Genomic DNA, 22,968 nt, shown 5'->3' with positions numbered 1-22,968 from the left:
TGATGATAAAACCAAGCCTAAAGTGTTCAGCACCCGCTTGTGACTTAAGGAATGAGAGAGTAAAGTTGCTCAAATTAAGCAGTATTATTAATTATGATGTTATGATATGCCATACAACACTGGGTACATGTGCTTTAATATGGGAGATACTGTTAGGGTTTGCAGAGGAGGGCCTTAAAGCAGAGACAGAGGCAGGGAAGGCTTAAGAATTTATTACAAAAAGAACTGAAGAAGCTGAGGTGATGGGGGGGGGGGCAGACGGAACCAGAATGCAGCTGAGGCAACCACAGGAGGAAGAGGTAAGTAGATATCAAAAAATTCCATTAGAGCAAAACAGGTCAGGCTTCCACCGGCTGAGATGGAATGATCTGTCAGAGTGGAGAGGAATGAGCAGAGTGCTTGTAGACTGGTTCCTCATTAAGACCAGGTGTGTCTCATTGCTGCCACGCCCCCGTCAACCACCAGCCCTACAGAGAAAAAACACAAAGGGGAGAGGAACAAAACACAAACCCTAACAGATGCACTTTAACATGGAGGGATAGACTTCCTGGCAGTTGTAAATCACGAAATTAGACACAGGTAGGACAGTATAAAAAGAATACGTGAGGTTTAAAAAGCATTTACGAGTTCAACAACGTTAACGATGGCATTAAAAGTCTCTAACAACGTGACTCTGCCTTTGCTAAACCCTGAATGCATGCACACTCCCGTAGTGGCTAGGGGATTTTTTTAGGAAGTGTCTATTGATACGGAAACATATCAATAGCCCCCTGGATGTTTTCCGGACCTTTTCTACAGAAGCGTAATGTATCTGTATTTTCCCCATATCAGGATGCCCCCCCCCCTGCCCCCACAAACTCAGCGTATGTTTTCACCTGTGTTTTTATTTGTTTGTTTGTCTGTAAGCAATAGATTTTGACATTTTGACATTTTTTAAGGATAAACATTGTATCATTTAAGATTTAGAATGGATTTTAGATTTTGGAGGGGATCTAGATCAATATACTGATTCTGGATCAGTTTCAAAAATTGAAAAATCCCTACCTTACATCAATGGTGAATTTTCAAAATTCATTTAACGGTTTAAAACTGACACGTCTTTATGAAATTTGACTCAGTTTTCTTGAGTTGGTTCTTCAGGTAGTCCGCTTAGTTTAATCTGGATTGGATCCGGATTGGGCATTTCATGAAGATTTTTTTACATTTTTTTTTTTTTAAATGGGGATGCCCAAATATAGCCTGGAATCCATTCTAATCTCCTTGTATTGTTCAATGTTTAATAGAGGCGAATACGAGTAAGGAAGGAAGTCATTAAAGTAAAGAATTCAAGTAGGGAAGTGGATGTGGCTTATCGTCAGGTTAATCCAAATACTGTTCTCATTCATGGAGAAACAGATTTTTTCCGAGGCTTTAAAGTGTGAATGATCATGGCACCATGATCAGAGTCACTGATTTAAATAACTGTGAATATCTTAGAAAGAGGATATTTGGTGCTTGGCTGAGGTTTGCGTTCTGAGTGCTTGTTTTAGAACAGCATGTCAACACCACACAGTACTGACTATACCTGGAATCCAACCTTGTAGCGTGATCGTGCTAACCTTTGTTTACCCTTGCTGTTTATTACCTTATGCATGTTTGTAGTTCTTTAGAAAACCTCAGTCTGCATTAATTAGGTACCATTTTGCTCTTCGTTGACTCCCTGTCAAACGCTAGGCTGCAAAATGTTGTAGTTTCTATTTGCTCCGTGCACCCTTTGCACTTTCTCTTAAATTTTACTGCTGTGAGATTTTATTATTCTCACATGGAATCCTGCTTTATGCAACAGGCTCCTATTTACACCGTATTGTGCAGCCCCTGTGTGTGTGTATGTGTGTGTATGTGAGATAACACATCAGCTCACATTAAATATGTGGGCTCGGCACCTATTTTGTGAATTGCATTGTTTCATAAATGGCTAAACAAGCATTGCAGTTGCCGCCCTCCCACTGGTTGGAAAGACTTTGATAGCGAGAGTGTGAGAAAGTGAGGCTATAAAAAGGAGAGCAGAAGATAAGAGCGCTGAGGTGAGAGTGTGCGTCAGACCAGATGTTCAGTAATAGCCCACATGTTGAAGTAATATCATACTGCATGCAAAGGTCAGCCAGCTTACTGGATTGTCAAGATAGTTTTAAAGTTGCACGTGCAAGGTGTGTCTCAGTGTCTACTCGTATGCTGTCCAGCAAAAACAAAAAAGGAGGAGTTTTCCGAAGTGATTTAAACAAGTTTCAAAAAACAATTACAAAAAAATATAAACTCAAAATGTATGAATCAGATTTCTTGGAATTATAATTATATATTTTGTGTTCACACTTCACTAACCTGAGGCTTAAACGTTAGTGCACTAAAGCAAAGGAAACACGTCTCTGATGAGAAGGTCACAGGATGACTTTTAACTACTTTAGCAGATTTAAAGGCTTCTCTGCTGCTCAGTCAACTCAGACAGGAAAAGCTACTGAATAGAAGGAATTTAAAGACTGTCATAGTTCTCAGGAGCAGGAGCCTATGGCATGAGAGCAAAAACAAATCATGTTTATAGTTTATTTTACAACTCAAACTGTCTCATTAGTTCATTCATAGATAATGGGCGGAGTTGAGAAAGGTCAGCTAATGATGATGAGGCTGTCATTGTGTCAACATGGTGGAAAACCACTCAAATATTTTAGTTTTACTGACATTGTGCTACAAATGTTAGTTGTTTTCAAAAGACAACTTGTTACACGCACAAGTGAATGCATAGTCATTCAGCTTTGTTGGATCTATTCTCTTTGAAACCGCTGAAAATATTACAGAAATATTATCTATTCCTCATGTAACCTTAGAAGCACAGTTATAGAGAAAGGTTGATGGCACTGCCACACATTTTTCAGCAGTTTTATGTGAAAACGAGCACTCAAACTTGGTGGGTTAGTTGAGGAACCAAACCGGACATAAAATTATGCAACAAAATACAAATTTTTGAAATTTCACCAATGATGAGAGATAGGGATTTTGAAACTGATCCAGAATCAGTATATTGATCCGGACCGCCTCCAAAATTTACTAGGATCTTTCATGGTATAAAGCCTATCTTTGGTGAATTTTTTTTTGTCAAAGATTTGTTCAGTACCTTTGATGTGTCAACCTTATTACTTATTGATAACCTGAGGGGGGGGGAGTTAAATCATAGATTAGGGTATGTATTACTGGAGAGTGAGAATCGCACACCATTTCTCTAACACATATTTGTAATATTGTTGGACTGCTGGAGAAAGTAGTATACAGCCCAGAGAACATGCAAACTCTACTTATTAAATGCATTATTCTGGCCCCGACAGCTTTTCTGCACAATGTGGCAAACAAATATTACCGACATGATTACATTGGAAAGGAACGTGTGTAATGTTGTTTTCCTGCTCATTACTGTAAAGGCAGGCTGGTTAGCAGAACTTCAGTACAAATGTATAAAGACTTCAGAATCAGGTTAATATCTATATCCAACAGGGATTGTGCTGCAGTGCAATCCCCTGGTCAATACACTTTGACATGAAATGAACTTTTTATCTATCTATCAGACATCCGTCCAGGTATCTGCCAATCCATGTCTTGTGTCTGTGAGCCATCTGACACGTGTTTTGTGATCCTGTGACAGGGTGATTATATTTTTCATTGACGTGAAGTCAAACTGCACAGGTCACATTTTTCTCTGAAGCTTGAAACGCACCAAGTTATTTGGGTAGCTGCACGCGTGTGTGCCAAAGATAAGAAAACATAGGTGTTAGGTGACATGACAGTAACAGACTATCATGGTGGGAACCTGTCAAACTTTATGAGTCGAACACACCCAACTCCTGACTAGAGCTTCTACAGGAATTAGACTTAGAGGCCTTAGCAGAGGTCAACATGTCTGCCATGCAGGGCTTGTAGTAGATTAACATGTATGTTTTATTGTTGTTGTTTTTTTAGGGTGCATTTTGGGGCCTGATGGTGGGTCTGGTGGTGGGCGTGTGTAGAATGGTGTTGGAGTTTGCCTTCCCGCCTCCCAGATGTGGTGTTGAGGACTCAGCACCGGATCTGCTACGAGGAGTCCACTACCTTCACTTTGCCATTCTGCTCTGTGGGCTCACCGCCATCGTGGTTGCCATAGTATCACTGCTAACGCCGCCTCCCAGTCACCAACAGGTGTGCACACATGGACAGACATTATAGCGCCGCTGCCAGTAAGCGGGATTGTCTGTTGCACCTGTGATGTTATCGTCTAATGTAAGGCACAGATGAACCTGTGGGGAATGCCTGGCTGTTGTATGTTGGCAGGTGATCACGTGAATCTTTGCGCTTTCATAAAGGTTATGTGTTCATGTTAATCCCAGAGATCAACGGTTAACACCACAGCTCAAGCCCAACGTACAGTAGCACTATTGTAATGCACACAATACACAAAATGCTTCACGTTTCAAAGGCTCAGCATACTTCACGACTCAATGGTTTTGTGTAGCTTTTTTTTATGATTGTCAAACTAAAAACATCAGCTCTGGTTGTGAAAAGAAATCCTCTCTCACAGTGGCTCTCAAACTTTTTGGGCTCCAGTTCCCCCTTTCTCTTATTTCTGAATTCATGCACCCTCTTTGTTTGACTACAACATTTTGCTAAGAAAACTATTTAAAAACAACTATAGAGCACAATGATGGAATAAATGAGTGATAACACACATCTGAAAAAAAAAAAATTCATTTTGTAAATAAGTGGAAAAAAACAGTATTTAGTAAGTGGTTCCCAACCTTTTTTGGATCGTGACCCCATTTTGATATCAAGTATTCCTGGTGACCCCAAAGACATGTTTTTTCTAGAATTAGTTTTTGATCATGTTTGAGATCTATTTATTTTTTATTTTTTTTTACTGCATTTTAGTTGAACCTATGTTTATATTTCACAAAGTGAAAGTATAGAAATACAGTTGTTTAAGATTGTGTTTTAGTAAAAAATAAAAAAATAAAATAAAATAAATAATTAGAACATATAAAAAATCTAATTACATTTTTCACAAACTTCAGGCGACCCCGTTTAAACTCCAGGCGACCCCACATGGGGTCCAAAACCCAAGGTTGAAAAACCCTGATTTATTGGCTCCTGAATAGATTTGTTTCTATAGTTTTTATCATTTCAAGTCATCTCACGCCTGGGGAGGGACCAAGACTGACACTTTATTTGTTCATTTTCTACTCTCTCTCTCTTAAGTACCCCCCGTAGTGCCATTGTGTACCCCAACGGGTACATAACATTTTTCTTCATGCTCACAGAATTGGACAAGCTGTCAGCATTTGTTTCCAATAAATAAGCGAAACGCTTTAAATTTTGTCAAATCTCACAGAGAAACTTTGCATTCATTTTCACTTAACTTCTACAATTTTAAACACAAGCTCAGCAGCAGCTGTTCTTCAAATTCGTGCCAACATCGCTTTCCAAACTGCCACAACAATGCTGATGTTTGGAATGCAGGGATGTGTGTCACATCCTGTTTTTACTGATTTTGGAGTCAAATAATGCTGGTTCTGGATTTGTGCAAAAAACAGCAAAAGAGTGAGCATGGAAATTGTTCTAATAGCTAACAGTTATTCTACAGCTTGACAGTCTTATTTATTCACTCATCAAGGTTTGATGAAAGGAACCAAACCTAAGAAGATGTGCACATTCCTTTAAACAAGTCAAGCACCCTGTGTTTGTGTTCTCATGAGAGGAAAATGACTAAGGATGCACCTTCTTTGCATATTGGTGTCACTTGTATTTACCGCATAGATATTGTTTAATTAAACTCTTTATACACGCAAAGGTTGCAAGATGGTGAACTCTCTACCATCTTATCTAAATTTAGATGCCGACTATATTCTTGTTGTGGCCGATTCAGCGAGACAAACAATCACACAAACATGTTTCACACCTGTGAGTACTTTAAAAACAACTAATAATAATAATAATAATAATAATGGCTTGGCTTTATATAGCGCTTTTTTCGAGGAGACTCAAAGCGCGTGACGGAAACCATTATTCTTTCACACCAGTCACTCACGTCATTCATACTGGTGGTGGTGAGCTACAATGTAGCCACAGCTGCCCTGGGGCAGACTGACAGAAGCGTGGCTACCATTTAGCTCCTACGGCCCCTCTGACCACCACCAACATTCATGCACAATTCATACCCATTCATACGAGGAAATGTGGGTGCCTTGCCCAAGGAACCAATGACTTGGATAGAGTGGGATTCCAACCCCCAACCCTTCGGTTATTGGACAACCCATTCTACCACTGAGCCCAAGTGCTAATCCTGTCCCAGTGAGCCCCAATTCACATAAACGCTTACGGTATATATAGAAATGGTACATCAGTGGAATAGTCAAAACTTTTAAATACAGATCTATATTCAAATTAACGCGAACATATTAGAGTAAAAAAGTTTTTTTTATCAGATGAAGGCATAGTGTAGGCCTCATAGATCCATAAATCAAAGATCAAAGATGTAAAAGGCTGAACTTACTGCTCAAAAGTTGGTTTTGTAAACTCTCTCTGATTGACATCGGAAAGGTTTTGCGCATTGCATTGTGGGATGTGAAGTCCTGCAGGTGGATACATGGGACTGTTTTTACTTCGTTCGTGCAGTGATTTCTTGTGTTTCTTTGCCAGACAAGGAGGCCAGTGATTGGCTCAACACCATTTGTGTTCTAGTTTGTTCCCAGTGATATCACCTCTCTCCATGAGGCTTTGCATTTCGGCCATATTCAGATCTTTCCGTGTGAACCCCAAAATGAACATCTACCATAGTTTTGCCTCAGTGAAAACACCAGAAGTCGTTTTGGCAGAGGTTTTTGAGGTCAAACACAAGAAAGTAAAAACCCTTATGCATCCGTCTACGGGACACCACATCCCACAATGCTGTGCATAAACATTATCCGCCAGTGTAGATAAAAAAAAACAACTTTCGAGCACCAATTTCATCATTTTAACATCCTTTTTTCAACGACCATTGCTTTTTTGATCTATTAGGTCGACACCATGTCTTTATCTGATAAAAAAAAGTTATGCAGCAGCTTTAAATCAGGATCATAGACTAGAGAAATGTAAATTATCTGACATTCCTCATTTATCTATGAAGAAACAAAGGTCCGCACCACTGCACAGTTTGCTCCCAAATTCAGTTTTTAATAAAACACCTACAGTATATAAGACACCTATGTCTGATGAAGGGCGGTCAGCCCGAAACGTCACGTCTTTTGGTGTTTTATTAAAAAGTGAATTTGGGAGCAAACTATGCAGTGGTGCGGACCTTCGTTTCTTCATAGCTACTTTGGACCTTTTTTGATCCAGCACACTGCTTCAAGTTTTTTTTATTGTGCTACATTCCTCATTTATCTGACATGTATATTCTGCTACTTTTGTTCTGAAGCTGGTTCCTTAATCGAAGCTACTGTATGTCCTGCTTTGACCTTGAATTACACTTACTATTTAGGTGAGAAGCAAAATTCAACAATATGTAGTGTTTGTTTATCATACACAAATCATTGCTGAATTCATTGCTTTGATATCTTAGCCTTTGTTTAGTCATATTTGTTGTGATTACAGTTAAACTGCACTCACTGATGATTTTCAGCTAATAAATCACAAGTATGGATTTGAACAGAGTGTGTATATTGTAGCCCACAACAATAAATTGTGAATTTCTCTTGGAGATGAATAAAGTATCTATCTATCTATCTATCTATCTATCTATCTATCTATCTATCTATCTATCTATCTAATAATGTTTGGTTGAATTGTCTCGCATGCTTGTGTTTTACCAGGTATGTAATCTGACCTGGTGGACAATAACAGATGATCCACCAAGAGAGATTCCTCTGCAGAAAGTGTCGTCTGTGAGCCACCGTAGCCCTCAGGGTGAGACTTTGAATTCATGCATAAAAACCAAGCCACCATGTGATAAACATGTGTCTGATGATGTGTTCTATTGTCGTCACCGCTTTGCACAACTTCCATTAAATGTGCCATCACAGGATCTGAGCCAACACGCCGGGTAAAGTGTGGTCAGGGGGCGGGGCTGTGTATGGCTGCACCAAGATCTGAGGAGCCTTCAACTCCCAGAGTGCCCACTGTGCAAGAGAGCAAGTTCTGGTCCAGGTTTTGCTGTTTCAACGCAATCTTGCTTGTCAGTATTAATATTTTTCTCTATGCATATTATGCCTGAGTGGAGAATCTAATGTAGCATTTAGCCCCACCCATTTCTCTTTAACGTGAATGAAAATCTGCAACGTTGATCTCCTCAAGTTTAGCTAAGGAAACAATTCATTTCAAACACATTTTTCAGATATCGTGGATTTTTCATATTGTTAAACATACAAATATGAATGACTGCATTGAATGACTGACAATCAAAACTAGAAAATGTACAGTATGTGAATTACTGTATTGCTTCATGCTTTAGATTTTGCATGAAGATCCACCTGTGGATCTCAGTAATAATCATGATAATGTGTTATGCTGGCCTTTTTACAGTATATCACTATTTAAGGGCACGCAAAAGTATAAAATATAAAAGCGCAAGTTGGAAAAAAACCCCAAAACAATTACTTAATAAACCAAATTCAGTAAAAAGCTTAAACCAGCCGAAATCTATAAAATAATGTAAAAACGTTGTGCCATATTTAACACCTGCGGAAAAGCTGTGACAAACAAAAGCAGAAAACAAAAACAAAAACAGGTCTAGCAAAAAGAGATTCTTCATTATTGTTTTTTTTTTGCTCTGATGAATTTAACTCATTCATTTAACCATGAAGATAACGTTCTGTACGATAGCCGACAACATGCAGAGAAACAGATAGAAAACACTGATCTTGGTGGCTTAGCTTGTTCTAATATTTGTGTTTCTGTTTTAGTTCATGTTCGTAATAAAGGTATAATTTTAGTTCATGTTTGTGCCATAGAATGATTACAATGTGATACAATGAATATGATTCTTAAAAGAAACTTTCTTACCTTGGGTTTCATTCAGCAGCCAAAATCATTTCAACTAAAATAATATATTTGGACTTGTAATTTGTATTGTTTGACATTTTTCCTTTGTTAAGCTTTGCTAACCACAACAAATCTACTTCTGCAAATGTGGGTTGCACTTCTGCTCCATCACGTTACCATGGTGACAATCTGCCATGAAAAAATGTGAAAACAATAGAGATACACTTCAAATGGTAGAAATTTAATAAACCATTTTTTTTTCTTTCTTCTTTGTTAATAATTATGAAAAATACAAATAAAAAAAATAGGCTTTGGAAGTTTAAATAGTCAGCTCAACTCTCTTAAAAGCTGTGCTCATCAAACACCAACTTTTGTCTTTCCCATTAAAAGCCTTTGATATGAAATACATTTTTAATCAACAGTTTCTACTGGTCCAGTTCACTGTTATAACACAAAAATAACCACCTGAACATTTTTAGAAACAACTGATGTTGATATGGATTTAGCCCTTGCTGACTGCTACCTCTTTTAATACACATGAAGTTATACCAATGACCACATCTACATTAGCGATTACAGGTAAAAGGTGGATGCATCTTTAAAGTTTGTCTTTCTTGTACCTCTATTTACTAATGAGTACTTAAGCACCCATGACTAATTTCTTTGTAATAGACGTGCACAAATATTGGCTATTTATAATTATATGCATGTTTGAATAATGGTCAGTGTTTATTGTTATGCTGCTCGATGTTATTTCATCTGGGAGATCAATAAAGAAATTTTAATAAATTGAAAATCCACACATCCATCCATTTATCCTTCCATTTATCCATCCATTTATCCATCCATTTATCCATCCAACCATCCATTCATCCAGGGGTGGATTGGCCATTTGGCATACCGGGCATCGTCCCGGTGGGCCGTCTACCCAAAGTGGGCTGGCATGGTTCGCTACGTGTTTGTTTGTTTTTGATGAGCGAGTGGAGGCAGACATGGTCCAAAAGTGGCAAAAATGTGGCAAGAAAAGAGTGAAAAGTGACTCAAATGGGCCACAAGCAGTCAAGAGTGGCAAAAAATGAACCAGGTAATATATGTAATGGCAAAGGGTAGCTTAAATGGGCAAAATGTGGCAAACATTAGTGAAAAAGGGCAATAATGTGGAATAAAAAGAGGTAAAATGTAGGGAAAAAAGAAACAAGTGGTATTTATTAGCAAAATGTAGCCTATTTGGATGAAAAGCAGCCAAATATTTTTAAAAAAAGGACAAAAATTGGATTAGAGTCAAAAATAACTAGGAAAAATATAGGAAAAAGGGATATTTATTGGCAAAAGGCAGCTGAAGTCTGAAAAAAGTGTCAGAATTTATTGAAAAGGGACAAAAATCGGACAAAGGAAGTTGCAAAATGGCCAAAGGAAATGGGTAAAAAGGGGTTTAAAAGTTTCCCCCTTTTCAGGTTTTCTGGGGGAATGATAATTAAAATCAAGAAATAAAGAGCCACATGTTGAGCATCACTGACTTAGTGAGGACTTCTACGTGGTGTTGCTGATAATAGTGGGCTGGTCTGGACACAAAATGCCAGAGCTGAGTTTTGGTCCCAATCCGGCCCTGGATCCATCCATCCATGGATGGCATGAATACGGAAAGTGGGACGATATCTTGTGCAACAATATATTGCTAAATTAAAATGTCACATGATCTATTGCCGATGGTACGTGTAGTATTGCAAAGGGGGGTGTGTGTGTGTTTATGGGGGGTGTCGAAGCATACCTTTCCATCTGTGCCAAATGAGTGTGTCTTTCCAGCTGCAGCAGACATAGCCAATGTCCATGTAAAAAAAATCTAGACATGATAATATTGTTGAAAAAGAAGATGTCCATATCTTAAATCTGGGCTGTGTAGCCTGCTCTCGTTTGACGTTTTTAAAAAACTTGTAACGCAAAGTTCATGCATGGAATATTTTTTTAAAAATGTCATGGTGATGACATGATATCTCTGTTTTTGCATTCTTCCAGAGTGGAAAAATGAGTCTTATGGTCTTTTTGAGTTGAAAAGGTCACACCCAGAGTTTTTTTGTACTGCAGTTTTCATTGTCTTTTTCCCATTTCTAAAATATTGTGTTATTGTGAGCCTATTATCGTCTATCCTGTCATGATATTCCACCACATCCAAAACCAAAACAAAGTTACAGAAACTACCACAGACAAAAATGTAAATTCCTTCTTTATTTGCTTGCAGTGCAGTTTACATATTGATTCACATACAGAACGGTGATCAACGCAGATAAGACCATAAAACAAAACATAATATGTAACTGTTATAAGACGGGAGAGAAAGTGAGACAGTTAGCACAGTTATATAATTACAAAGTATCTTCAAGGTAAATCATAATGGGAAAAAAAATGAAAGAAAATGTTCTTTCGAGCAACTAAATAACGGCTCATTTTCTTAGAAACCAATCTTCCTTTCCCTTCCCTTTATCTCCCTGGTAATTGACTTTCTAATCATGTGGTTAAATGTAATTAAGTCTGGTGTGAAGTTTACTCAGAAACATGAGAAAAGCACAACAAAGAAAACAGACCAGCTCTGGAATTAGACGGCAAAGGAGGACAAAGCATTAAACAGCTGTTAATTACAGGGTTGTGCTCAATTACAATTTGTAATTACAATTACGTCTTAAATTATCCATTTTCAATTACAACTCAATTATGAGTACGTTGACCAGCATTTTTTTTTTCAATTACAAATTAAAATTAAAATTATTATTTTTCCTCTGAAAGTCAATTACAATTACATTCTCAATTACTAAAGTTCAATTACAATTAATCACAATTACTGAGTCGGAAATAAATAACCCCATAAAACGTATCCTTCCTCTTGTATTAGCTTTCTGTTAGCATCTCTCACGATAACTGGTCATTTTGACCCATGTCTTAAATCAGCTGTCAAATACAATAAAAAATATTATCTATTATTAAATTTGTTTTTAATCTATTGGTTTCCTTGTTAGGCTTCCTAATCAATGAAAATATTGGTCTTCATTTTCTTGGTGTGAGCGTCTGAGTCTTTTTTCTGTCAGTATACCCCTAGATTTAATTCTTTTTAAATGGTAAAATGATTCTCAAGTAAACTTATAATAAATCATATTCTAATAATTATTAACTGCGTATGTGTAAGTCATACAACTGGAACATGGTTTCCCAGGTTTGCGTTGAATTAAATTGTAATTGGCAGTTTTTTTTAAATAGAATTTCCATGCTAATTACATTTCAATTATGATTGCAACAGTTTTTTTTTGCAATTAAGATTATTATTACATCAAAATTGTAATTAAATATCAATTACACAGTTCTAATTACAATTGACCCCAACCAGGGCCGGCCTTCCCGACAGGCAACACAGGCGGCCGCCAAGGGCGTCATCTGCTGGAGGGGCGCCAAATTGCACCCACCCAATTTTTTTCTTTCTTTTTCTTTGAAATAATTTAAAAAGGTATAATACACTTGAAACATACCATTTACAATAACTGTGCATTTTTTCTCTTAATTGAATATTAATATTTAAAATCTGTAACTATACCTGCTAATCTTCTGCCCATATTTATATTTATTTTTTATTTTAATTCTTGTGCTGTTCTACATAATTCCATTGTGTTGTTTGCACATTGTGTTCTTTGGTTTTAAGATTTGTGTTACTCACTAGAAAAACCAAACAGGAAAGTAAAAATGTTCTTTATTTTTGACTTTTTATTGCACTGTTGCGTTGCTTTTGGATTTTGCACCATTTTTGTTATTTGTTCCCTCAAGACATTTGCACTATACCTGTAGGTGTTATATTGTATTACAGTGCATTATTTTACATTTTAAAATAGAAAAATGAATAATAGAGGGTCACAAATGACCTAAAGCCGGCCCTCTTTGATTATAACTGTTTGATTGAGAAATGTTAACTCTAGTCACCACAGGCTGACTGACTGATAGGTGCCAGAGAAGCAGCCACAGTAATGAGGGTGTGATATGGTATTAATGGTAGAGCGCTTGGACGAATTCAGGTGGAAAGATACCGACTCGACCTCGACAGCGACCCCTCCAGCTTAGGGAGTTCGAGCAGTCAAGGAGGTCGATGATGTCACCACGTCTGAAGTGAAGGTGATTGGTCAGAGGAGGGGTGTAGTTACACAGAGCGTGGGCCAGGCGAGGCTTCTACACAAAGACAGGGAACATTTGTAAAGGTGTTTACACAGACATAAAATGACACTCAGTCCTACCTCTAAAACTGGTTCCCGCACACGTTGGGAGGGTTCTTTCTCTGTGCGAGGGTGGAGGCGGGCGGAGGGGATGGACTCCTGGGAACTGGTCCTATAAGGGTTGGGGTAGGGGTTATGGCCTACGTGTGTCTGCGAGGGAGGGTCTCTGAGGTGGATCACTTTGTCTACAGCGATGCTGTGACTTCTGTAGAAGTCCACCAACTGGTTAAGGGAGGAGAACGACTCGTCCCAGATGCAGTACTGACCTCCGCCCTCCAGGACTCGAAAGTGCTCCACCCTGTCACCATAACTGCAAAGGAAGAGAGCCGGGTTGTAGCTTACCACCACTAAGTGTGGAGTGAAAGGATAAGTAAAGTAAATAAAGAATAATGACTTCATTCTGTAAAGCACTTTGAGTGTCTAAAGCGCTATATAAAATCCAATGCATTATTATTATTATTATTGTTATTATTATTATTATTATTAGAGTAAAAGGTGTGAGCATGGGAGAGTGCCAGGGTTGGGGTCAATTACATTTTTCAGTTTTCAATTGCCCATGTTCAATTACAACCCCATATTTACGGTGATCAGCATTTTTTTTTTTCCAATTTACAAATAAATAAAAAGAAATTTCATCCTTAGAAAGTAAATTACAATGACTAAAGTTCAATTACAATTAATCACAATTACCTTGCCTGAAATAAATAATCTAATAAAACTTATCTTTCCTCTTGTGTTAGCTTTCTGTTAGCATCTTTTATGATAACAGGTTGTAAATCAGCTGTAAAATACACTAAAAACAAATATCTATCATCTAATTTATTTCCTATCTATTGGTTTCCTTGTTCGACTTCCTAATCAATGAAAATATAAGTTTTAATATTTTTGATGTGGGAATCTGAGCCTTTTTTTGCTTCAGTAAGCTCCTAGATTTTTTTCATTTTATTTTTTATTTTATGGTAAAATGTTTGAAAGTTTGATATGAATTTTATATTTTGATAAGTGCATTGAGATGATTTTGTTGTAAATTGCGCTATACAAATAAAGTTGAATTGAAACATATTTTAATAATTGTTAACTACATATTGTGTAGAACTGTACATAGAACTGTAACATGTGTCCCCGGTTTTGCGCTAAATAATAATTGACAATTTTTATAGAATTTTTGCGTCAATTATCCAAACTCAATTACAATTTCATTATGATTGACAGCAACATATTTTTTTAAATTACAATTACAATTATAACTATGCCATAATGGTAATTAATTGTCAATTAAGCAATTACAATTATAATTCACCCCAACCCTGGAGAGTACATTTATATACAGTACATGTTTATTTATCTTCCAACCACAGCTGATTATTTGTTTGTTGAAGAAATCCTTTAGTCCTAATATGAATTCCTGTGGTAGTGCTTGAAACAACAGAAATAATTGCATTTGTGTCGGCGGATCTAGAAAAATAAATCAAGTCATCACCTCCTGTGGTTCAAATGACAAACACAGCAATCTGCTGGAAACAGGCGTGACCATGTGCACGTAAACACGAGGAGGATTTCCTGGACACTGTGTAACAGCCTGAGGGTTAGTGCTAGCTAGATTTGCATATAACAATGTGACGTAATATTTTTTTTTCTTTCATTAGAGTAAGTAATTATTTGTTGAAGGCTGATGACACGCTGCAGGCTGTGCATGATGCTGTAATATCAGCTGTAGGGATTTTTGGTCAACGTGATGAGAGAGTTTGCTTCTTTCCCTTTGTTTAAGGTTGTTTCTGGGGTTGGGCTGCCATTAAAATAAACAAAAAACCCTGTATAAGGAGATTATCAGTCCAAACCTGATCAGGTATTTAAGCTGCCAGTGGGAAGTTTGTATGTTGTTCCCCCTGTAATTAAGTACTCTGTTTTGTCTTATGTTTTAAAAGCATGTTTTGTAGGTTTGTTATTAGTTCACTTGGTCGTGGATCCTATTGCACCACCATGTGAGAGGCTATAACAGGAGGCCTCTGTCTAAATTTGTGCTGCCCCCAAAATAAAGGCATAAAAGTACACCAAAAACACACAAATTGACAGAAAAATACACAGAATGACTCCAAAAAACACATTTACAGGAAAAAAATCACAAAATGACAACAATTATACACAGAAATCATTGAAAAATGAACAAAACATCAACCAAAATACACAAAATGACAACAAATATATGCAAAATAACTGAAATATGTTCAAAATATCAACAAAAATTAGACTCAAAACAACAAAAATACACAAAATGACTCCAAAAACACACGAGACAAAAAAAATGTACATAGCCCTTTGTTCTTTCCTCTATTAATGCACACATTTGGTAATTATTCTAAATGCTGACATGACTGTTGATAATGTGGCCCTACGATCAGACAATCACATGATTGTGGCCCCCGCTGTGATAGAAGTTGTCCATCTGTGGGCTATAGCGACCAAACTGTGACTTCACATTTGACAAAAAAATGTCTCACCATTAATGGGAGCGTGCAACCCAATAGTGGCAGATTGATGCAAAACCCCAAAGGGGACATTGAAGGGCAAATACTTTGATTCATACAATGAAGATCGGAAAAAGAAAATAACACTGAACTGATTTTTAAAAATGGAGGAACATTAAACTACTGTAAAACAAATAGGCCAACTATGTACACAAATGTTCCCAAACCTGTTTCCTCTCCAACTTTATCATTTAGAAAGTCCAAAGACAGTACTGTATATTTTTATTGTACTTTTTTCTCCCATGCTTACTCATATTTATCAAGTTTGAGGTTATGTGAAGCAACAATCATTTTCACCAGTCTATTTCTTGGTTTCAAATAAAAGCTTGTAATGCAACCCTTTCATATACTGTATAAACCCCAGCTATAGCTACACAAAGTTTTATCTGGAGGTTTGTGTTGCAGAATATTTTTACATAAACAGTGGCTATTGAATTTTTAGTTGAGTTAAAATGTACCATGTTAGAGTTCATTTCAAAATAAAAGCCCTTGGACAATATACCATGGAAGGTGTACTGTATGTTCCTGTTTGTGCATAGAACACAACAAATGCCTGTATTTACATAAATATAACATTTCAAAATAACGTTTTATGGATTTCTCAACAACTGAAGCAAGATGAGACTAAAAGCACAGCAGATTAGGAAGGGTGTAATGCTACTGTACGTGCTGCTTCCACACTGTGCATGAGTCTCATTATGCATGGTTCCCATCCCGTTAAGGAGGAAACACTTAGAGCGACAATATGTTTTTGCAGTGAAAGTGTGTCTCACTGCAGCACAAACGTGTACTGCACATGCAGTGTGGGCATCCTCTAACCCTCAGCCCTGAGAGGCAAACAGATGTGCCCTGCAAAATTCATGTGTGCACAGGATGTACATGCATGTGGCATATGGCATGTGTCGATTGCATAATGCACCTGTGTTTAATTAAAGACAATGGAGTGTTATGCAATGCCTGGATTATTGAACACATTTGATTTACCCTATGTGATTAAATGTGTCACACGGCAGCTTCATGCCCCAGATTACACACACACACACACACACACACACACACACACACCAGGGTGTGTGAGATATTTTTAGAGGGTCTTGTAGAACGTTTCTAAATAGTTCAGCTCTGCTCGCTGCTGGCCCTGACACACACACACACACACACACACACACACACACACACACACACACACACACACACACACACACACACACACACACACACACACACACACACACACACACACACACACACACACACACACACACACACTGAGAGAGAGACATGGATGCTGCTCATGTGCTCAGTGAGAATAAAAAATTGACATCCATAACAAAATAAAATAAAAAATAAAAACAATTTGAAATCCAGCAGCATTTGTGTGAAAGTCTGCATGTTTATGCCTCTGTCCATCCACTCTTTTCATTATATCCATGTCTTTTAAGGCTCTTATTAAATAGTCTAGGCTGTAGTCCAGGCCGCCGCCATCTTGGATTATGTCTTCACCAGCGCGTCATCGCCGCAAGTCGTGCAAGTGCAAAACGATCCGAATTAACTTAAAGCGGCTTTAACCAAGTTAAGTGCTTACAGGAAAGAGGAATTATCTAATTCGGAATTAAAATCGGAATAAACCAGTCACTTAAATCAGATTTTAATTTAATTTGGAAGTAAATAAGCATTGGCAATTAACTGTTTACAAAGTCAGGTTAAAGAGGAATTAACTTTTATTCCGCTTTAAAGAGGAATTAAAGCTCCCATGTAAACGTGGCCATTGAATGAATATGTTCATGGAGGTTTGATGCAGCAGTTTGGCCTTTTCAATTTGACGGCAACATGTCAGCACTTCTATTGTGTTTTAAACCAAACTATAAAGTTGCAAAGAAACTTCGTCAAGGTGATAATTAGCACAATTCTTTAGCATTCAAGTGTAAATGCTGCCCTCAGGCCACACGCCCAATTACACTCAGCTATAAACTAAATTTAGCGTTGAATCAGAATGATACTGATGTGTCAGCATGAGTGATGCATTCACTGACCTAACTGACATAGAAAACTCTCCAGGAGCTGATTCGCTCTCCCTCACCAGAAACACTCCAGTGTCCTGGCAGTGCAGACACTGCTCGGCCTCTAGCCTGGACACTGGACCTGCAAACCATCTACAACACACACACACACACACACACACACACACACACACACACACACACACACACACACACACACACACACACACACACACACACACACACACACACACACACACACACACACACACACACATACACACACACACACACACACACACACACACACACACACACACAGAATGGAAACAATCAAGGTTTTTAATGTTATACACGTAAACAAAGAATCCCCTAAAATGTCAGTTCAGTCCAAACATAATGTCTAGAAATAACGAAATTTGAACAAAGAAACAAAAAGAGGATTACTGCAGGGTGAGCCCAAACACCTCGCTCCAATTTGATGACGCGTTCCCACTTTTATGACAAATTTGACTGGCACTGAGCTGGAGAAGCCACGCCTCCAGGAAGCTCTCTGCCATGATTGACATGTAAACAGACACGCCCACGAAGTTGAGCATTTCAGCGTCCTTCGCGCAGTGATATGTATGTATTTTCTACAGTCTATGTATGTACCGGTGAACGCCCCGCCCCCACGCTCTGTCTCGTGTTTATAAAGCAGCATGAGCTCAGCTACGGAGTGGGTGGGAGGAGGGCGGGCCGTCCTCTGGCCCTACGTCACCGTGTGGGGAGGAGGAAGTCAGTTGCTCAGAAAGTGACTTTTCAGAGGCTAAAACTCTGGAAAACAGGCAAGTTTGGGAAAATAAACCTAAAATATTATGTTTTTGGGGTTCTTAAAACAAATAGAGATAGGTGAAAAATAGCATGATGTGGAACCTTTAATCTCCGTTAATGGGTTTCACCTAAACAAACATTCCCTGTCAGAGAGAAGCTGTCCTACGAAGGTCGATAACAACAAGCTGAGTTAAGCGTGTGGACTTCAGTCTGGTAAACCGGCGCGCTCTAGTGACGGAGGTGGATTTTACAGCGTCTGACCAATCACACTGATGAACTGTAGAATGTCACAAATGAGGAATAATTCTTTTTTTATTATTATTATTATCACATATGAGGCAACTTGAGTGTCCTCCGGCACACAAAATATGAAATCCAGTCATTTTTTTTGTGGTCTTTGTAAGTCTTACAACACAGAGAAAATTGCTCTGTTTCAAATTTTCCAGATTTGTGATGTCACAAGTCAAATACCCATCCGCTGGTAACTCCACCCATGGACTCCACCCTCAACCTGATGAAAACTTTTGCGAAAGTCCGCCATTATTTTTCTTGCTAGCAAAGGAGTGATGGCTACCAGTAAAACAAAATACAGAACTTTCCTGCCCCACTTCCACAGTGAACGTACACTGTAGTGTAGGCACTAATTGTTCATGTGGAGGTGTACACCGCCCTTGTGGTTCGGCGCATTGGTGAACCTGTTATATCGCCTCGTAACGCTGATCTGACGTGTTTGTGTCACAATCTGACGCAGCGGTTGGAGAAAACAAATTATTATCATCTTGAATGCACTATTCCTGTAGTTAGAAGAGCAATGGAGGAGGAGGAAGTGACTTAGCAGCTTAACACTGGTGAGAGTTTGAACGACTGCTGCTGCTGAGATGCACGAACCCTGAAGCTCTGAGATGGACTCAAAATAACAATAGTCACTTAAATATCCATGTGTTCTACTGTAATATGCAGTTTTTTGGCTGAAAACAATAACAACGGTGTGTGGATAGCAAAAATAAAATCGCTTTGGTGACCACTCATCACTCTGTAAAAGAGTGAGACATGAAGTGAGGTGACGTCTATAGACACGTCCATTCATGAATATGCATAACTAGGCCCCGATTTCAGAACTGCTCACAAAGTCACTTTTCAGAGGCTAAAACTCTGGAAAACAGGCGAGTTTGGGAAAATAATGCACTAAATACTATGTTTTTGGGGTTTTTAGAAGAAAAGGAGATGGGTTAAAAATTGCATAATAAGGGACCTTTAATACTATTTTAATTAGTGAGATTATATACAAAGAATCAGTTTCACTTTCTTTTCTCTTTTTAACTTGTCCGTGTCTCTGATGTTGTGTTCATACAGATCATATATATTTGTATATTATATTATTCATAGGACTGAGGCTATTTCCATCACCACTGAATACATGAATTAATTAGTTAATTACAGTAAGTTATCATTGTGAAATTGCATGATGCACGCAGGCTTTATCAGCTGACTTATTTTATTGATTTTACTTCATCAGTCCATCAGATATAAATCTCTATGTTTCCTAAAGGATGTCATCATCGGTAAATGAAAGGATTGCATCGATGTCTAAATATTCTCTCTCTCGCTCTTCAGCTGTCAGATCAGATCCACACAGTGACGTGTTCACACATCACCTTTCATTGGACAGCTCGTTTTCTAAGAGATCTGATTGGTCAGGAGGCGGGACTTTAGCACTCGCTCAGATCCTAGCCAGAGAAAAACCTGCTTGTGAGCAGGCTAGTCGTTCAGCATAAGTTTCCATGGTGATTTAGCCTTAATAAAACTGCACTGATCGGAATCTTGAACCATGATAGAGGGGCATGGCTAAATTTGAACCGTAAATGCCGCCCCCCTCTCTGATAATCCCTCCAAGTCTCCCCCTCTGGAAGTGCACGAAGTCGTGCACGAGCGCTGAACATGCACATGCATAGGTTGACAGTCTGAAGTTGCATCCAAGCAACATTTGTTGCCGAAAATAAATCTAATTGTCACGGGTACGTGTTAGAACCGTGTACGCGCTTCACTATATATTGCGGCAGCCAATGAAGAGGCTCCATCGTGGGCTCTGCTCATCCCTCCTTTCTCTAAATCCTGTGATTAGAGCTGGAGGGGGTGACCGTCAAGATTTTGTCTTCTGGGGTTTTATTAACTAAAATACTTAAATATAAGGCACAGACAGCACGCAGACGTACAATTTGTTCCAGAAATGATTACTTTAATGATAAAGTAGATGATGCTAAAAAGAATCTTATTTTTAATTAAAGAAAATAATTTGAGTACCCCAGCTTTAAGACTTCAGCGAGCTTCGTAGTCCAGCGCACACTGATTTAACCCCGAATGTTAGCACAATAACAGGTGATCTAGATTCATAACATACGCCCTTAAAGTTAAAGTTTTTGAATATTGATTTCAGTAGTTGTTTGGGATTCTCAGTAACACCAAAACTTAAACACACATTTGTTCACAAGCTTTTTTTTACCTTAATAACTGATATGTATGGAAGCCCATTCCCACCAGTAAAAAAAAATAAAACCTAAGAAAAGTAAAATAATAATAATCATAATCATAATAAAACAAATATAAGTCACAATTATGAGATGCTATCATAATTATGACTTAACATCTCATAATTATGACTTAGCAATAGCATCTCATCATTATGACTTAGTATCTTTGTGTTATGACTTAAGATTTTTATTATTATTATCATTATTATTATACTTTTCCTAGTTTCTCATTGTTATTTTTTACTAGAGGGAATGGGCTTCGATAGATACAAAAAAAATATAAATATCACCATGTTAAACACATCAGCACACATGGTATCTTTTAAACAACTAATTACTTAAAAAAAAATAATAATAGGGAACCAACAAAGCGGACATAATCAATACAGTGGTATAGATAATTAATTATAAGTAAACAGCGATGGCTGACTGGGCATAAGGGTTAACCATTATATAAAGCAATATATTGACATTTCTAAATAAGTAATCAGAGTAAAACCAACATCTGAGTCTGAAATCACATTTAGAATCATAAAAAGTGGTTAGAGTAGTTATTTACGGATGAGGAAGAAGGGAAATGTAGTTCTCGGGCACATAACCTCTCTTCCCATGGATCTCTGCTGTTAACCAGCAAGAATCATCCTCCATTTCTGTCACCTACAATGCACACACATGCACATATAAAGTTACTCCAAGAATTCATGCTGAATGCTGCCTCTCTGTGCACTAAATAAAGTTTGCACACACTTACTTTGACAACGTCTCCTTTCTTAAAGCTGATCTCATCGGCTCCGGATGCTGTGAAAGAGAAGAGAGCCACTGCCTCCATTCTGGAGTCCTGACAGCAGCTTTACTTCATGAATGAGGAGAGATGCACAGTGGAGTGATGATGATGATGGTAATGATGATGATGGTCCATGACAGGATGAGAGAATCAGTGCGTCTGTCTTTCTCTCTCTATGTCTGTCTGTGACATCCTACTCTTTAGTTAATGAGCTTTATCAGTGCATGTGTCCCTCCATGTGACTGAGTTGGAGTGTGTGTGTGGTGGTGGTGGTGGTAGGGGAGGGGGGAGCGACCGCCTTCTCCCTCTGTGATCTGATGTCCACACACACTTTAATGAAGAACTCCCACCAGGGAAATCAGAGTGGCAGATTTACACAGCAAAGAGATGAAAAGAACCAAAAATAAAGACCTAATAACACTTTTAGATCAGTCAGGGGTTATATTTAGACTGAAGTGACTCTGTATGATGCTGGTCTTCACTGTCCAACACTTCATCATCCATGGGATGCTTTGTAGTAACACTTTTCCTCTGACTTCCAACGGATTTGATCATATAGGTCCTATTAGACAAGGGAAACTGGCAGCCCCAAAGTAACAGCACAAAATTACACTAAAACACACACAAAGTAGCAAAAATATTAAAAATTACTATCAGTAACAAAAAATATACAAAATTACAATGTATTGCACAACAGGAAGACAATGCATATGCAAATTTACTCCAAAAACACATTAGACAACTACACAAAAGTATGAACAGAAAATTACTCCGAAATACAAAACAAAAAATATATAAAAAGCTTTAACAAAAATACACGCAAAATGACTGCAAAACCACAAAACATGACCAATGACATGCACAAAATGGCTTCAATAACACACTAAGCAAATCAAAAAACACAAAAAGACAACAAAAACAGACTAAACCCTTTTTTGTTCCTTGTATTAATCCTCAGATTGGTCACTATTCTAAATGCTGAGATGATATTCTGATCATGAGGCAGAACATCACCTTTTTGTGGCCCCTGCTGGGATCAAAGTTCCCCATCTCTGCCCTATA

The 22,968-nt window shown here is 38.0% G+C and overlaps 2 protein-coding genes across 3 annotated transcripts in view; one reads left to right on the top strand and one right to left on the bottom strand.

Moving 5' to 3' along the window:
• slc5a10 (solute carrier family 5 member 10) overlaps window positions 1-9,657 on the top strand; it is a 40,681-nt gene extending 31,024 nt beyond the window's left edge. The window contains exons 13-15 of the mRNA XM_028459279.1: window positions 3,982-4,197; window positions 7,845-7,938; window positions 8,055-9,657. Coding sequence (XP_028315080.1) covers window positions 3,982-4,197; window positions 7,845-7,938; window positions 8,055-8,245 — 501 coding nt within the window. The 3' untranslated portion in view covers window positions 8,246-9,657. The remainder of the gene's footprint in view (window positions 1-3,981; window positions 4,198-7,844; window positions 7,939-8,054) is intronic.
• A 3,135-nt stretch (window positions 9,658-12,792) lies between these two features.
• Window positions 12,793-22,125, bottom strand: LOC114470859 (GRB2-related adapter protein-like). Of its 2 annotated transcripts, XM_028459208.1 has the most exons (5): window positions 21,874-22,125; window positions 21,682-21,779; window positions 17,815-17,934; window positions 13,278-13,566; window positions 12,793-13,212 (listed from the first exon to the last, which is right to left on the bottom strand). In XM_028459208.1, exons 1-5 carry the CDS (start codon window positions 21,949-21,951, stop codon window positions 13,033-13,035), a joined length of 765 nt encoding a protein of 254 aa, XP_028315009.1. In that variant the 5' UTR covers window positions 21,952-22,125; the 3' UTR covers window positions 12,793-13,032. The 2 variants fall into 2 exon arrangements, with proteins under 2 accessions (XP_028315009.1, XP_028315018.1); XM_028459217.1 differs by lacking the exon at window positions 17,815-17,934.
• Between the last annotated feature and the right edge of the window lie 843 nt (window positions 22,126-22,968).

Source organism: Gouania willdenowi, chromosome 1 (genome assembly GCF_900634775.1).
Source record: "Gouania willdenowi chromosome 1, fGouWil2.1, whole genome shotgun sequence".
NCBI classification, from domain to species: Eukaryota; Metazoa; Chordata; class Actinopteri; order Blenniiformes; family Gobiesocidae; genus Gouania; species Gouania willdenowi.
This window is presented reverse-complemented; position numbering and strand designations above follow the sequence as displayed.